Below are 18,628 nucleotides of genomic sequence, written 5' to 3' on the forward strand. Positions count from 1 at the left end.
AGCTGAATGGGAAAAATATGCAGCCGAGAATACTTTATCCAGGAAGTCTTCATTCAGAATAGAAGGAAAGATAAAGAATTTCCAAGACAAACAAAAACTAAAGGAATTCATGTAACTAAACCAGCCCTGCAAGAAATATTAAAGGGGATGCTTCAGGCAGAGAGACCAAAAGTAATAACGACTAGAAAGGAACAGACACAATCTACAGGAACAGAGAGTTAACACATAATACAAAAGCACTAAATTAGTATCTTTTTTTTCCAGAAAAAGAAAAGTTTTATTCAACCAAAAGTCAGCATTAACTGCTTTCCCCCCAGTGACAAATTTCTCCAAATACCATATATTTATAAAATTCAGCATGTTAAAATTTACTCAAATCCTTCAATTACTTTTCTCTATTAGAGAATGTTCTCTTTCTTAGAGTTCCAAATGATAAAAGAGGTGGTAATCTGTTGAGAAAAAGGTCAGATGAGTGTGATGGATATGGCAAAAGTTCTTGGCCCAAGGCAGTCATTCCCTATGGTGGTCTGGGAGTTCAGTGTCAAATGTTGTCATGGAAAACTATAGGTCCAGCCATATCTGATAACCAATGTAGACTGTTTTTAGATCCATTTTTGATACATATAAATTTGTATCTTTCAATAATTATTCTGAATGTAAATGGACTAAATGCTCTAATCAAGACACGGTATCAGAATGGATTAAAAAAACAAGATCTGTTGATAAGCTGCTTACAAGAGACTCATTTTAGACCCAAAGACATCTCCAGGTTCAAAGTGAGCATTTATTATGCCTCTCTGCCTACTCTCTCTCTGCCAATGGACATCAAAAGAAAGCTGGAGTAGCCATCTTTATATTAGACAAGCTAGATTTTAAACCAAAGACTATAGTAAGAGATGAAGGACACTATACCATAATAAAGGAGTCTATCCAATAAGATCTAACAACTGCACACATGTAAGCCTCTAACTTGGAAGCAACCAAATATATAAATCAATTAATAAAATTAAATAAATCAACGGATAATAATACAATAATAGTAGGGGACTTTAACACCCTACTCATAGCAATGGACAGATCAACTAAGCAGAAGATCAAGAAGGAAACAAGGGCTTTGAATGATACACTGGACTTGATGGACTTGAAAGATATATACAGAACACTTATTCTAAAGCAGAAGAATGCACATTCTTTTCAAGTGCACATGGAACGTTCTCGAAAATAGATCATATACTGGGATACTGGGTCACAAATCTGGATTCAACTGGTACAAAAAGAGTGAGATCATACTATGTGTATTTTCAGACCACAATGTTGTGAAACTTGAAGTCAACCACAAGAAAATATCTGGAAGGACCACAAATACATGGAGGTTAAAGAATATCCTACTAAAGAATGAATGGGTCAACCAGGAAATTAAAGAATTAAAAAAATACATGGAAGCAAATGAAAATGAAAACACAGTTCAAAACCTTTGGGATGCGGCAAAGGTGGGCTTACAAGGGAAGTATACAGCAATACAATCCTTCCTCAAGAAATAAGAAAGGTTTCAGATACACAAACTAACCTCACACCTAACAGAGCTAGAAAAAGAACAGCAAATAAACCCAGCTAAACGTAGCAGAAGAGAAATAATAAAGATTAGACCAGAAATCAATAAAACAACAGATCAACAAAACTAGAAGCTGGTTCTTTAAAAGGATTAACAAGATTGATAAGCCCTTGGCCAAATGTGTCAAAAAGAAAAGAGAAAGGACCCAAATAAATAAAATCATGGGGGCGCCTGGGTGGCTCAATGATTTAGCCTCTGCCTTAGCCTCGGGTCATGATCTCGGGGCCCTGGGATCAAGCCCCACATCGTGCTCTCTGCTCAGCGGGGAACCTGCTTCCCCCCCTCTCTCTGCCTACTTGTAATCTCTGTCAAATAAATAAATAAAACCTTTTAAAAATAAATAAAAATTAATTAATTACTTTTAAAAATCATGAATGAAAGAGGAGAGCACAACCACCATCAAAGAAATATAATTACAAGAGACTATTATAAGCAATTATATGCCAACAAATTAGGCAATGTGGAAGAAATGGATAAATTCCTAGAAACATAGAAACTACCAAAACTAAAACAGGAAGAAAGAGAAAACCTGAACAGAACCATAACCAGCAAGGAAATCAGATCATTAATCAACAATCTCCCAACCAAAAGGACTCCAGGGCCAGACGGCTTCCTAGGGGAATTCTACCAAACATTTAAAGAATTAATACCTACTCTTCTGAAACTCTTTCAAAAAACAGAAATGGAAGGAAAACACAAACTCATTCTATGAAGCCAGCATAACCTTGACCCCAAAACCAGAAAAAAAAACCATCAAAAAGGAGAATTATGGACCAAAATCCCTAATGAACACGGATACAAAAATTCTTACCAAGATCCTAGCCAATAGGATCCAACCACACATTAAAAGGATTATTCACAGGTGCCTGGGTGGCTCAGCTGGTTAAGCAACTGCCTTCAGCTTGGGTCATGATCCTAGAGTCCCGGAATCAAATCCTGCATCAGGCTCCCTGCTCAGCAAGGAGTCTGCTTCTCCCTGTGACCCTCTACTTCTCGTGCTTTCTCTCTCTCTCAAATAAATAAATAAAATTAAAAAAAAAAAAAAGGTTTATTTGTCACAATCAAGTGGGATTTATTCCTGGGCAGGGATGGTTCAACATCTGCATATTAATCAACGTGATACACCACATCAAAGAAAAGATCAGAACCATATGATCGTCTTAATAGCTGAAGAAAAAGCATTTGACAAAGTACAGCATCCTTTCTCGATAAAACCCTCCACAATGCAGGGATAAATGGACATACCTCAACTTCATAAAAGCCATATATGAAAGACTCAAATATCGTCCTCAACAGGGAAAACCTGAGAGCATTTCCCCTAAGGTCAGGAACATGACAGGGATGTCCACTCTCACCACTGTTATTCAACAGAGTCCTGGCAGTCCTAGCCTCAGTGATCAGACAACAAAAAGAAAGAAAAGGCATCCAAAATCAGTAAAGAAGAAGTCAAACTTCCACTCTTCACAGACAACATGATACTATATGTAGAAAACTCAAGACTCCAGCAAAGAACAACTAGAACTGATACATGAATTCAGCATACAGAATGCAAAGTGGCAAGATATAAAATCAATGCACAGAAGTCTGGTGCATTTCTATACAGAAAGAGAAATCAAGTAACTGATTCCACTCAACAAACAACTGCACCAAAAACCGTTAAGATACCTAGGAATAAACCTAACCAAAGAGTTAAAAGATTTTTTTCTCTGAAAACTAAAGAACACTTCTAAAAGAAATTGAGGGAGACACAAAGAAATGGAAAAACATTCCATGTTCATGGATTGAAGAACAAATATTGTTAAAGTATTTTAACATTAGACATTAAAACATTTTAACATTAAACATTAAAATATTTTAACATTAATATTTAACATTAATATTAAAATATTTTAACATTTTAACATAGGCTTAAGTATAAGCCTATACTACCCAAAGCAATCCCCACATTCACTGCAATCTCTATCAAAATGCCACAAGCATTTTTCACAGAGCTGGAACAAACAATCCTAGAATTTGTATGGAATCAGAAAAACCCCAGTATGGTTCCGGCACAAAAACAGACACAATCAATGGAACAGAACAGAGAAACAGAATAGAGAAACTCAGCTCTGTGGTCAACTAATCCTCAACAAAGCAGGAGAGAAAATCCAGTGGAAAAAAGACGGTCTCTTCAACAAATGGCATTGGGAAAATTGGACAGCCACGTGCAGGAAAATGAAACTGGACCACTTTTTTACACCATACACAAAAATAAATTCAAAATGGATAAAGACCTAAATATGACAGGAATCCATCAAAATCCTAGAGAACACAGGCAGCAACCTCTCTGACCTCAGTTGTAGCAACTTCTTGCTAGACATGTCTCCAGAGGCAATCAAAAATGAACTATTGGGACTTCATCAAGATAAAAAGCTTTTGCACAGCAAAGGAAACAAGCAACAAAACTAAAAGGCAGCCTATGAGAAGATACTCAAAAAGGTCTTATCAGATAAAGGGCTAGTACCTAAAATCTATAATGAACTCACAATACTCACCTAAAAAAACAAAAATCCAATCAAGAAAATGGGCAGAAGACATGAATAGACATTTCTCCAAAGACATACAACAGCTAACAGACACATGAAAAAATGCTTGACATCACTGGGCATCAGCAAAATACAAATCAAAACCACAATGAGATGCCACCTCACACCAGTCAGAATGCCTAAAAGTAACAACTCTGGAAACAGATGTTAGCAAGGATGCCAAGGAAGGAGAGCCCTCCTACACTGTTGGTGGGAATGCAAGCTGGTGCAACTACTCTGGAAAACAGTATGGAGGTTCCTCAAAAAATTAAAAATACAGCTACCCTACAACCTAGCAATTGCACTACTAGGTATTTATTCAAAGGACAAAACAACAGTGAATCAAGGGGCACATGCACCCCATGTTTATAGCAGCAATGTCCACAATAACCAAAATATGGAAAGAGCCCAGCTGCCCATCGACAGATGAATATATCAAGAAAATGTGGTATGTGTGGCACACACACACACACACAAACACACACACCAGAATATTACTCAGCCATCAAAAAGAATGAAACCTTGCTATTTGCAATGACATGGATGGAAATAAGTCAGCACTGAGAGTTATATGCAACTGATGAATCACTGAATTCTACCCCTGAAACTAAGAATATACTATATGTTAACTAAATTGGATTTAAATTTAAAAATATGGAACTCAGATATGGTTAGCAGAAACACTGGATCAAGCACATACTGAGGCACAAAGACAGGAGTTTAGTGTTTCAGACTGAACATTTCTGATTAAGATACTACTACCCTAACTGCCTGAAAATTAATTTAAAAACACTTATTTTTGGTGAAATAATTCCAACAAAATGTGTATTAAATACATATATACACGAAGCAATAAACTAATTTGACTTAAAAATGAAGGAATCAATCAATGGGAAAATGACTGGGAAGGGAACTGTGTCTAATTAACCAAGTGGATAGCAAGACATGTTTTAACATGTCTGAAATTGAAATTTATCTTATATGGCATCGATCACATCACATAACAGCAGTGTCTGGTTATGTGAAAACATTCCATTGATACTCCGTGGTAAGCTCAAACATCGAGCATCTCTGAGTAAACAAAACATACAATTGTACAAACTTAACTATAAAACCAGTTGTTTTTTAAGACCTACAAACAGAACACTCAATCTACTGAAAATCTGTTCAGCTGGAGAGAAGTTTTAGAGAACATCAAAATTGATCAGTCTTATTCGGCCTTACTCTTAAATTTTTCTCTGTAAGCCTTTTGGGAATTAAATTTGGTAAGCATTTCTTTTGGGCTATCAGAAGATGGCCAGCCATTCATCTCCCTCCCTATCAAAACATTAACTAAAATACCAATAAATAAATAACCAAATAAATAAACCTACAGAAATAAACAGAAAGTTAAAAAAAAAAAAAGGAAAAGGATTTCAAATATAAATATAAAAGGCAAACTGAAACATACTAATGGATATACCAATGAAAGAAACAGTAGTAGCCCAGAGTAAATACAAGTGGACATATAGGAAAAGTACATTTGTGAACAGCCAGAGTGGAGCTAAGCCAAAAAAAAAAAAAAAAAAGAAAACCAGGGTCACCACCTAGAGATATGAACTACCTACCTGGGAGGAAGAAGGGCTGCTAATGGGAGCATCGGCACTCCAGAACACAGCTTCGCCAGGGCAAGTATTGTGGGAGCAGGTGAGGAGAGCAACCTAAAAGGCTAGTAAAGTAACTCTGCACCTCTGGACAGAGGCACGCCCACTGGAGCCCTCACCCTCAGGATTCCCCTTGGTCAGTCTTCCCCCTCAGGGAAGACACATCTCAAGAAAACAGGCTAACACACTACAGGCAAGAATAAAATCCTAACTACCCAAAATTATCAAATCAAACCTTCATTCTTAAACATGGAAGTACCATCTAGATGTATAATGAAAACCAAAAGCATGAAGGAAAAAACCAAGTATAGGGAGGGGGAAAAGAAAACTGACGCAGAGAAAATAATTAATTCAGAAGTCATAAGGGAACTTCAAAACCAAGCTCATTATTGCGTCTGTAAAAGAACTCAATGCTGTGAAGTGATAACCAGAAAACACAGCAAGCACTCAAATTAAAATGATCACCAACAACAAACAGAAAGCTATAAACAAATAAACATGTATGTGTGTGTATGTGTGTGTCTCTAAACACTGAACGTAGAAAATAGCGACAAAAAAAACACTGAAGACACCTGGCTGGCCGTACTTTCCACCGTGGTCAACAACTGTTGCTGCTGAAGATCATCTTACCGACTAGAGCCTACTACCCCAAGTTGGTGAGAGCTGACTTCTGCTATAAACATAAAGCAGGCACCTGAGCAGGTCATCCTCTATTAAAGGTGTTTAAGTGAGTTAATTTACCTATAACAGACACTTTTTTTTTTTTTACAGAATTATGAATCTTTTTGTAAGGATGTATCTTTGGAAATTATCTAGTTCCTTTAATGGTACCATCAAAACAACTAACAGAAACAATCTCCTTCTGCAAGGTAGTTTTTACTATTATTTTTCTTAAAGTTACTTGTGCTTTAAAATATTGAACTTACCCATCCAATGGCTTCAAACATTTTCAAATCAAGTGGATCACCAGAAAGCACTCCTTCAATCTTTGTTAGTGAATGACAAGTAGCCATACAAGCAACAAACTGAGACTTTACCAATATCTCATTGCAAACATTTTCTTCTGGCAAAAGGAAACTAAACAAAAAATGTACTGAATTAGATTCATAAGTCCCAAGACAATAAATATTCTATACATACTGTTTTATAAAATTAAAATATGCATTTCTGCATATAAAACTAAAATTTTGCATTTCTGCATGTATTTTCACTATAGTTTCTGACATTCAAAAACATTTTCTTCCATGTAAATTATTCTTAACTAAAATACCATATTACCAAAGATTCTAAATAATAATGCCAGACAAACCAAGAGAGAAAATACCAGATACCAAATAATTAAAATTCCTGCCTATGGCATATGATAGATCAGAATACATAAAATCTCTTCTGCAAAAATACAAAATGAATGTGTAACATGATCTTTTCAATGGGAAACCAAGCTCGTAACCATGAAAAGGAAATTTTCAAGTGCCAAAAATGAAAGGAAAGAAAAACAGAGGAGTATGAACCTGAGTTCTGCGAGGGAGGAGGAAGGGAAGGGAGCCAGCTCAGCACCCTAAGGCCCTGGGCTTTAATACCTACACAGAAACAGAAGACAAAATCCTGGCCAAGTACAAAGTGGGGAGTTCAAACTGAGAGGATCTTTTTCACCAAAAATAGCCAGTGCTCTTGAAAAACATCCTTGGAAAAAGGATGTATTAACTTAAAAAAATGGAGCATCTTGGACTACACAACCAAAGGCATAACTAAGAATAAGCTTAATTTCTTCCCCCCCACAAAGTTCAAGAAAATAGTTAATATCTGTATAATATTTACTATGCGCTAGACACCATTCTACTAACTTTTTTAAACATATCTGATTCATGTTCTCCTCACACCAGAGGAATAGGTTTTATTGTCCCCACCTTACAGATGGAGAAATTGAAACAGAAGGTGAAGTAAGTTTCCAAGGTTACAAAGTATGTTAAGTGGCAGAGCAAGGATTCAAACACAGGAGGTCTGGCTTTAGGACCTCAACTCTGAACCACTACACCGTTCAGGAGAGGATCTGGGTTTGAACACAGCTACTGCAGGTCCAGAAATCCTCAGGTTATGAAAGCAGCATTAAAGCTCATCTAGCACCACTGATACCACTCTCAGCCAAGCACAGTCAATATTCTCTAAAGAGGAGCTCCCACAACACAGCCACAAAGAAATCGCACAGAAAAATTCTTCTAAGTCCAAGTCCATAATTAAAAAACGCACTGGGAAACATTCCCATGGCTCAACAGACACAACAAAGACAGAATTAGAATCCCATAAATTTGAGATAATAGAATGGCAATCTGAAAGAATGCAAAAAAGGGGGGCACTTTTAAATTAAAGACAGAAAAAGAACCCCACGGTGAGGGGGAAAGGAGGAAAATCAGATTTACAAAGAACCAAATGCAGTTTCTTATTTAACCTATGGTTAGGATTCCCAGATGGAGAAAACAAAGAATGGGGGGAAGGTCATAAGAGAATAGGGAAAAAAGCTGCAATTTTTCCAGAATTTAAGAAAAGCATGAATCTTTGGAATCAAGAAGCAAATGAGTCCTACACAAATAAAAAGAGACTGCAAAAATCAAGGATAAAGAAGTATTCTTAAAACAAGAGTAAGAAAAGGAGTCGGGGGCGCCTGGGTGGCTCAGTGGGTTAAGCCGCTGCCTTCAGCTCGGGTCATGATCTCAGGGTCCTAGGATCGAGTCCTGCATTGGGCTCTCTGCTCAGCAGGGAGCCTGCTTTCCTCTGCCTGCCTCTCTGTCTACTTGTGATCTCGTTCTGTCAAATAAATAAATAAAATCTTTTTTTTTTTTAAGATTTTATTTATTTATTTGACAGAGAGAAATCACAAGTAAATGGAGAGGCAGGCAGAGAGAGAGAGAGGAGGAAGCAGGCTCCCTGCCAAGCAGAGAGCCCGATGCGGGACTCGATCCCAGGACCCTGAGATCATGACCCGAGCCGAAGGCAGCGGCTTAACCCACTGAGCCACCCAGGCGCCCCAATAAATAAAATCTTTAAAAAAAAAAAAAAAGAAAAGGAGTCGGGAGAAATGGAATCACACCATCAAAGTGCTTGAAGAACCGCTGACACCCTGGAAAGCTACGCAGCTACGCCATCCTTCAGAAGTGAAAACGAAAGCATCACCAATAAATGCAGCTGCAGAAGAGGACAATGCAGTCCAGGGGAGCGGGACTGAAGCAGCAGTGGATGGCAAAGACAGTCCTGAACTGAGGGAAATCTCAGCGTGCAGAGTATAAAACCCAAGTCCTAATCATAAAATACTGTGCAACAAATACATATAAATAAGGGAGGGGAATAATCAAAAAAGTACTCTACAGTCCGTGGGTTTCCTGGGGGTTAGAGAAACCCAATAAAGACACCCAAGAACTTAAGATACTAAAGACGACCATTAATAGTTTAAGGACAAGCAGTAAAAGATTAAAATGTATAAATTCTGAGAAAATGTACGCAAATATGAAAGAGAAATTTGAGGAAATGTGTGTTTGAACTGGGGCGAGGAATTACAGAAATAAGTCCCAATATATCTGAAATTACAAATGGGAACACAACAGCACAGGAAGATTAAAAAGCAAAGCAATGGAAAAGACGACACACTGGGCAAACCTCAGACCAAAGAAGGCCGGGATGTATAACTGCAGAAATTTAAAATGAAATGGAATTAAGGCAGAACGCATTAGGGAGAAATAAGGTCACAATGTCACAATGTGACACACTACTAATCAAGAAGATATAACAACTCTCAAATTACATAAACCAAACAATATTCTCCTCAACCCTAAACCTAAATCCCACAGACTTCTGAGGGGGAAAAGTGATATAAAACAACTACGCCATCAAAAGACTACAAAAACAGAAGTAAAAAGACCAGAAAGACTGTTGGAATATTTTTGCAATGCATAGTACTGAAAAAGACTACCACCCAAAAATGCAAAGGACTTCTAATAAATAAGATATAAGACTAGGAACACAGCAGAAAAACTGTGCCAAGATACAAACTGACAATACACGGAAAAATGCTAAAAGACCATCCTTCCAAAAAGGTGAAAATAAGATTGGCTTATTAAGTACTGAGGAAACTGCAAGGAGCCACAATGAAAGACCATTTTGAATCTATCCATGTGGCAATAATGAGAAGTCTGACAATACCAAGTTCGCCAAGGACTGGAGCAATAGGATCTTACATGTATGAAGGGAGAGAGTGTGAGCAGCATCACTTAGGGAGTAACTAGGCAGTCTCTACTAAACGTGAAGCCATGCAGGTGCCCTATCACCCAGCACCCATATCTTTATGAAGCTAGTTTACTGAAACTCAACCACATGCTCACCAGGAGTTGTATAGAAGAACTGCAATTGCAGCACTCACTAGCTGTGAAAGGGGAAAGGGAGAAAACAATGAAACTGCCCCATCGTAGAATAGATACTATGGTTCATTCCTATCATGGAATATTAAACAATAGTTAAGATTAATAAATTATATCTATACATACCAACCTGGACAAACCTTGAAAACAGTGTTAAAGAGGCAAAGAAAGTGAAAAGATGTACAGTATATCAGTCATGTATGTTTATTAACAGACAGGTCTTGTTTAGAGACAGATGGGAATGTAGAGAAAATATAGAAAATGCAAAGATAGTAAGAGAACACAACTTCAGAATGATTGCAGGAATAGATTAAAACTTTTGCAATATCTATAATATTTTATATCTTTTTGAAAGAGATCTGAAGCCAATATGACAAAATGTTAACTTTTAATCTTTTTTTTTTTTTAAGATTTTATTTATTTGACAGAGAGAGATCTATCTATGTTATCTGACCGGGGGGAGGGGAAGGCAGCGCATGGGTAGTAGCAGAGTGCCTGATGCAGGACTTGATCCCAGGACCCTGATATCATGCCCTGGCCGAAGGCAGAGGCTTAACCGACTGAGCCACCCAGGCGCCCTTAACTGTTTAATCTTTGTACTGGGTACACAGCTGTCATATTACTTCGTTTGAACATTTCATATTTAAGATACTTATTAAGAAGTAACTAATAAATGATCAAATCTAGCTAATATTTACCGTGTATTTTCCACTCGTTGAATTCCCCAAAGATCTAAACCATCTTCAGTAAGAGTTCCAGTCTTTAAAAAGAAAAAAAGCACACATGTACAAATTATGAGTAATTCCTCCAAGAACAGAAACCACAAAAAGTTACGCTACATATACATAGTAAAATAGAATATAGTTGTCAACGAAGGAAACTAGTAAGATCTCTATATGTTATAAAGATTAACTTCCAGGAAATAACTAAAGTTAGGGGAAATGTGCAGAACATTCCTTATAGTACTGTTCCTCTGGACAGGTGGGGGAGCACAGGTGTTGAACCATACGTTCATATGCTTGTATTACAAAAAAAAAAAAAACAGAACAATGTACCAATAAACCTATCATTCAATAAAGGCCTACACAGGAAGGAGACAGGAGGACAGAGGGAGCCAAAAAGGGAAGAGAACAAGTTAAATGACACCAAGAGGAAGCAACTGGCTAAATCCAGAATGTAAACGACCTGGTTTCTTTAATAAGATGATTTAGGTCAAGGGGCAAGAAAAGCAACTGTTACAGATTAATTATAATCAATGCAATCATTATTTGGATTCTGATAGAAAAGACAAATTGTAAAATTTGAGGTACTTTTTGTGAAAGACAAGGAAATCTGAATGAGAACTGAATATTAGATAAACCAAGAATTATTAATTTTGTTAAGTGGAGTAATATAATGGTATTACAATAAATTTTGGGGGGGGCAATATCTTCTAGAGATAAAACTGAAGTATACTGGTGAAAGAATGTCTGATGGTACCACCTTCAAAATGCGAGTACAGATGAAGTAAGACTGACAAAATGCTGATTAACTGTTAAAGCTGGGCAATGGATAAATAAAGGCTTTTTATACTTGTATCTTCTCCACTTCTGTTGACCATTTAAAAATTTTAATAGTAATGTTGCCCAAAAAGGCATAAGTGAAATTTTTCGAACAGATAAATATGAAATGCAGTCATAGGATATGATTTTTTTTTTTTTGAATAATCTGTATGCCCAACATGGGGCTCGAACTCAAACCCGGAGATCAAAGAGTCGCACACTCAGCCAACTGAGCCAACCAGGTGCTCCAGGATTTTATTTTTTTAAAAAACAAATGTCTCACATTTTTTCCCTTCAACAGTGAACATGCAAAAAATCATATACCTATCGTATCAGTTACCAAGAAGAGCTTGATGGGAGGTTTCTTGGTTAATATTTAATTCTCAAAATAAAACGTTTAAGAAAACTAATTTCAGCAGAGGAAAAAAAAATTCTTTATTAAGAGGCAAGGAATATTTCATACAGGTACGTAATTTGCCACTTTCACATAAGATCAGTGACCTTCATAATTTTGAAACATATTCAATAAAATATCAGAGCAAACTTTAACTTAACATATATACATAACACCAATAAGATTCCAGTAAATATATCTGTGTGGAGCTTACTCTGTTAAAAACAAAAGATCATGTAATTTTTACTACTACTATATGGCATAATTCTGCATATGAATGATTAGATAATTGTAGATTTTGGCAAATAAGCAATATTCAAAATATTTAAAATTGATAAAGAAAAAAAAAGCAGTGAGAAGAAATATACAAAAATCATTCATGTGCTAAGAAAGTTGAAAAAGAGGACTATTAGGAGAACATTAAACAATCAGTATAAATTGGTTGATAGAGAATACATACAGAAAACCTTAATCTAAGTATTTTAAAGCCATGAAAGCAACCTTTGAGAATGATTATGAAACTGAACCAACCTTGTCAAAGCAAACAAGATTCAGCTGTCCACAAATATTTATCCTTTGGGGACTGATACAGAAAATACCAATTTTTTTCAGTCTTCTTTGGGCATACACAATGCCAGCTGTCATTGCAGCAGGAAGCGCAGGTGGCACAGTAATGGTAATGATATCCAGAGACTCGATAATTATTACCCCAATTTCTACCTACAATTAACACAAAAATCAATGTCAGGACCTCCCCCCATATCAAATATTTACTAATCTAATGTGAAGAATCCATAAACCATTTTCAATTTTACATATAAAGGTGTATAGAGTTACATTCATCAACCATTTACAATTCCTCTTCCCTTTAGAGGCTGTAAAATAGGAAGCTCAGTGAATTGTCAATGGGCTGTGGAATGAAAGCTATTTTTAAGGAAAGTTTTCATTTTAAGAGCTCTACAGGCGTCACACACTACACACTTCAAAGTTCAATACACATCTATCAGACAAAGACTCTTAATAACAGCATCGTACTATGCCTGTCTCTAAAGGGAATGGAAAAGGGAAATTTGACGAGGTCTCTTAGAAGTACCTTCAATTAAGTAATCGCAAATAACTTTAATGCTGTATATCCCAGAAGTTAAAAAGAGAGAGAGAAAAAAATAACCCTTTGGTGAGTATGTGATCACCCCTCCCTCTCTAAAAAGTCACAAGAGAACAAGAAAAAGACCACCTAAACCACAACTGTCCCAAAGAACTTCCTGCTATGATGAAAACGTTCTATATCCGCACATTCCAAAATAACAGCTACTAGTTTCATTTGGTTAATTTAAATTAAATCAAAAGTACAGTTCTTTATTCTCATTAGCCACATTTCTAACCTTCAGCAGCCACATGCAATCATTAAGAATCAAACCCTATTTAAAGTTTACCATTTACATACCTCATTTAAAATGCTATTGATGATAGTGTAGATAAATCCAATACCAGCCACTGCCACAAGACACAGCAGAAACAAGTAGGCATCTCTGTAGAGTTTAAAATCGGTTGGTTTGGGATATAATATAGAACGAACAAGTTGTCCTTTGGAAGTACTAAAACCTTTTAAAAAAAAATTAAAGAAGAAAATTAGTATATTTTTATAAGAAAATGAGAATTATCTCCCCAAACAGAAGCTCTTTTTAAACATTCAGTAGGCATCAAATACATTAAACCATGTAAGAAGAGATGTCATGTTTTCTACCTGTTCTAACTACTACAGCTTTGACAAGTTCTCCAGTGTAGAAACGAGTTTGAATTACAGTAGTCCCACAAAACAAAGTGTGTCGTTTATGTATTTCTGGACTATAGAATTCATCTCCCATTCCTTTTATGTCCACTGAAGGATTTGGCAAATTAGTCTTTGTCACTGGAACACTCTCTCCTTTAAAAAAAAAAAAATTATAAAGTACAGAAATCAGTACCAAATGCACAAATCTTCAATTGTAAAATAACCTAAATGTTATTATACTATTTCAATAGTTACTAGGAGTTCTCATATGAGGATAACAAAACTTACTCAATTAGCTTTCTGTCTACCAATTTCCTTAACCAAAAATATCAAGTCTTATCTCTCACAATAATTCCTGAAAGTGAGCTGTGAGTCAAAGTAATAATCTGGAAATGATTTTGTCAAGTTTCAGATAAAAAGACCAGGCAGCTGCCACGGCCCTAGCATCTGTTCACTGATCCCCCAAAACTGACCTGAGAAGCACGCTACAGCCTCAAGCACACCCAGATGTGAAGACCTACTCCTACCCCCCATCTCACACACACACACACACACACACACACACACAGAGAGAGAAGATAAAAGGCATCTAGGAAAGGGAGTAGAGAAAATACGTAGTATGGTAATTCTCTCAACAACAAATTGCCAAATTCTTTTCAACATTAAATTTATTTCTCTGTAGCATTCACATTTCTTGTTTCAAAGGTGACAAGTATGTGGGGATATTTGTTGATTGTGTTTTAAGAGAAAACTCTTAACAATTTTAAAACATAGCAATCACTTCTTTCCAGATTGACTCTGACAAAAAATAAAGAAAACATAAAAAGGTATCAAATTCTACCTTCAGATTATGAATTTCCAAACAGAAGTCGTTTCAAAGTCTACTTTCCCAGTTTAAGGAAAACATAAAATCTTTATTCCCACTTTCTACACATCAAATAGGGAAGTAAATATGCTGACACTCTCTGCAAGCAAAGGACATATTTCTAACACCAACCAGCATAATGATTTAGTACCACAACTGAGTATAACGCAGAATTTGCTCTCTTCAAAATAAAAAAAATCTTCACATTCATGAGTAAATATAAATAATACAGTTTTAGTTATAGATACAAAATAGTTTTTAAATAGTTTAATCAGAAACTACTTAAATCTTATCATTATAAACAACTGATCTGATTTTTGCTCATTTAGTTTACCTGTTAACATGCTTTCATTTACAATGCAAGTACCATTAATAAGAACTGCATCACAAGGCATGACTGTCCCATTCAATGGAATGACCATAACATCTCCTGGCACAAGGTCTGTAGAGAAGATCTCTTCTATTTCTGGATTTAAAGAAAGAAAAAGAGAAATATGAATATTCTTTAACTTGAAATAAAAACAGAGTAAATAAAAGATCTGCCTGAAGGTCAACTGACCTCAATGCTAAGTTAAAAATATAATGAAGTTAAATAGGACAATCTCAATACACGAAAATAAAACAAGATTATTATGCCTTAGGGTAACAAAGCATGGTATTTAAGTATGTCAGACAGTTTGTCCCCTGACAGGATGCCAACTGCACACAGGTGATGCCAAGTCCCCTCTGACCAAACAGGCAGCTGGACAGCAATACTCAGTACAACAGCCGTCTTAGAAAACAGAGTCCAACTATGAGATCCCAATAGGTAAATAAGCTTAGATTTCTAAAAACTCCTTGGAAACAACAGAAAGCATTGACAATTTTAGTGTATTTTTTAAAAATTTTATTTGAGAAAGAGAGCATGAGTGATGGGGGGAGGGGGACAGGGAAAGGGAGAAGCAGGCTCCTTATTGAGTAGGGAGCCCAACATAGGGCACGATCTCAGGACCCCAAGATCGTGATCTGAGCCAAAGGCAGATGCTTAACCAACTGAGCCACCCAGGCACCCCAGTGTATTTTCTTTTTAACAGCAATTTTTTAAACACCTTTTTCTCACTGCCACTATTTATAGCTTATAACATTCCAATACCTTCTCAATATTCCTAAATAGTCCTAATATTTTAGGTCTATTTTAAATAAATTTATAACACTGCATTATTTTATCTAGTTCATTTCCTCGGAAATCTGTATTATATTCAATTTAGCCAAACACTTTTTAAGAACAGCTTCCCAAGTAAAAGGAGGTTTTTCTTTAAGACTGTCTTACATTTAGACTCTTTCTCTCATTCTTTCCCTCCCTTAGGCTTAATACCATCCTCAGGAAGGAGTTCTGCTCGTTTGTATGTAAAGAGAAAACTATTATTTGTGATGTTAGTCTTTGGGCAAAAACTCTTTGCCTTTCTTTCCCTTCAACTAAACTATGAGGAAACAAGTCTAAAGAATTCTAATGATAGTAAAAGCACATACTAGGCATCATACTTTTCATTTTTAAATAAACATGACTTTTTTAAAACTTTAATGCCACTTGTGAAAGTCTACACCTCTCAGGTATATCAGGAAACAAAATACCAATGACTCGTTCACCTTTACAGAGGGGTAAGGAAAACACGAGTTGATTGCAAAGTCCTGGCATCGCCAGTGCCTTCAGCAGCAGCAAAGCAGTAAGAGGACGAGCAAGCACCAACAAAGAGAGATACTCCCAACTAAAAAAGCAGCAAGTAACCAGGAAGCACAGGGAAGGAAGCACTTACCAGGCCAAGCTGTGTTTGTGCTTGGACGTAGTGTACTGAGCCAAGAGAATGGAGACTGATTTGGTATTCTCAATCAATCAAAATGGCCAGTGCTTCCAAGGCCCATGCTGCTGTGTTGTCTCTCCTTTATGTCCTTTAACACTTCAATATCACACCAGACCAACTAATGTGTCCAAAACATTATCCTTTCCTACAATACTGCTTCTCCTCCAGTGTTCCTCTTTTAGTTAAATGACACTGATGTCCATCCGACACTGACACTGCTCTATTACCTCTATTACCTCACATCCAATGAATTATTAAATCCAGTTCAATGCCCACATTTAGGGGTCTTTCAGTCCCACCTCATTTTTCTCCATCTCCACAACCTTCACCTTGATCCATTTCATGCCTTCAACATTACTCTCCTCTAAACCCATCTGAACACAACAGACAGAATGATTTTTGCAAAAAGGAAAACATCAAATCACTCCTCTGCTTAAAAACCCTTCACTGGCTTTCCACTGCCTTTTGAAATGAGCTCAAATTCCTTAACATGCCTTAGATGGCTGTCCATCATCCAGCTGCTGCACCTGGCACGCTGAATTTCTTTCAGTTATTACAGTGACCAAGCTCCCTCCCACTTCCAGAAGACTGGGCACTTAAAACCCTCTTCTCTCCCTCTCTCACCAGCCCCCTCACCTACCTCTTATCGACTAATTCAACCACTTAAAGATACTTTCTCCAAGAAGCCGTCTCTGACACCTACAGTAAGCAAGCTCTAGTATCTAAATTCCCCGACCTCTAATTATGACGTCTGTCACACTTTGTTACTATGCCTTTTCAACTAGACTGGCATTCAATGACAACAAGCAGTGTCCATCTTGTAATCACTGCATCTCAGTGATCACTGATTACATCTCGATTACATCTCAGTACCTGTCACACAGTAAGAAAAAGAAAAATGCCATTTTACAGGAATGAATCTGATACACCCTCAGAGAGCAACACAAATCCAAACACTTTCTTTACTTCTTAAAAAATGAACGTATAGAGGCTCAGGGGTGCTGGGTGGCTCAGAGTTAAGTGTTTGAATTTTTGTCTGACTTTGGCTCCAGTTGTTATCTCAGGATCCTGGGATCCTGCCCCGCATGGAGCTGCCCACTCAGCAAGTCTCTTTCCCTTTTCTTCAGCCCCTCCCTGCACTCGTGCACGCACACATGCAGGCACACACGCACGCACACACAATCTCTCTCAAATAAAATCTTACCAAAAAAAAAAAAAAAAAAAAAAAGAATGTATATGTATATGTATAATATATTAGTCTTGCTTTAGTTATTAGTGCTCAATGGGTATCCTATTTGGTTTATTTTTCCAAAAATTACCTTAAGTACTTACCTTCATTCACTCTGCAAACTGAAACTCTCACAGTACTGTGAGCCGCCACCATGTCGTGCAACATAATATATTGCTGAAAAAGGGAAAAAAATGTAAAAACTAGCTAACATAAATCCACTCTTCAATATATATTAAAAAGCAAGGGTGCCATAAAATAAGGTAAGTTAATATGGCAAATACATATTACTCTGCCATTAAAAATGTCAAGACTAAAAGATTCAAAGATTACTGAATGATGAGCTCAAGACAAAAAAAAAGATGCACTTTAATGAGACAGTCCTGCAAACAACAGAATAAGCCCTCCAGCATTCCAGTCTGTTGTAAGTACCTATAGATCCCTATGGCCTCTAAGCAGTCAAGTGGTAGTTTAACTCTAAAAAGCATCCACCTCCCCCCACCTCAGAAAGAGAGGGCTGGGGCGCCTGGGTGGCTCAGTGGGTTAAAGCCTCTGCCTTCGGCTCGGGTCATGATCCCGGAGTCCCGGAATCAAGTCCCGCATTGGGTTCTCTGCTGAGCAGAGAGCCTGCTTCTCCGTCTCTCTCTGTCTACTTGTGATCTCTGTCAAATAAATAAATAAAACCTTAAAAAAAAAAAAAAGAAAGAAAGAAAGAAAGGGAAGAAATACATACTCATATAATTAAAAGAATAACTATACTGAGTAA

At 36.8% G+C, this 18,628-nt stretch overlaps 1 protein-coding gene across 7 annotated transcripts in view; it reads right to left on the reverse strand.

The window, feature by feature from the left end:
* ATP13A3 (ATPase 13A3) overlaps positions 1-18,628 on the reverse strand; it is a 92,699-nt gene that overhangs the window by 39,501 nt on the left and 34,570 nt on the right. For all 7 annotated transcript variants that reach the window (XM_045088730.1, XM_045088734.1, XM_045088735.1 and 4 more), the window contains 7 exons: positions 17,967-18,039; positions 15,131-15,262; positions 13,905-14,084; positions 13,605-13,762; positions 12,692-12,880; positions 10,924-10,985; positions 6,746-6,896 (listed from right to left, as the gene is read on the reverse strand). In XM_045088730.1, the coding sequence (XP_044944665.1) occupies positions 6,746-6,896; positions 10,924-10,985; positions 12,692-12,880; positions 13,605-13,762; positions 13,905-14,084; positions 15,131-15,262; positions 17,967-18,039 (945 nt within the window). The remainder of the gene's footprint in view (positions 1-6,745; positions 6,897-10,923; positions 10,986-12,691; positions 12,881-13,604; positions 13,763-13,904; positions 14,085-15,130; positions 15,263-17,966; positions 18,040-18,628) is intronic.

Source organism: Mustela putorius, unplaced genomic scaffold (assembly GCF_011764305.1).
Source record: "Mustela putorius furo isolate JIRA1106 unplaced genomic scaffold, ASM1176430v1.1 tig00003834_pilon_pilon_pilon, whole genome shotgun sequence".
In the NCBI taxonomy this organism is placed as follows: Eukaryota; Metazoa; Chordata; class Mammalia; order Carnivora; family Mustelidae; genus Mustela; species Mustela putorius.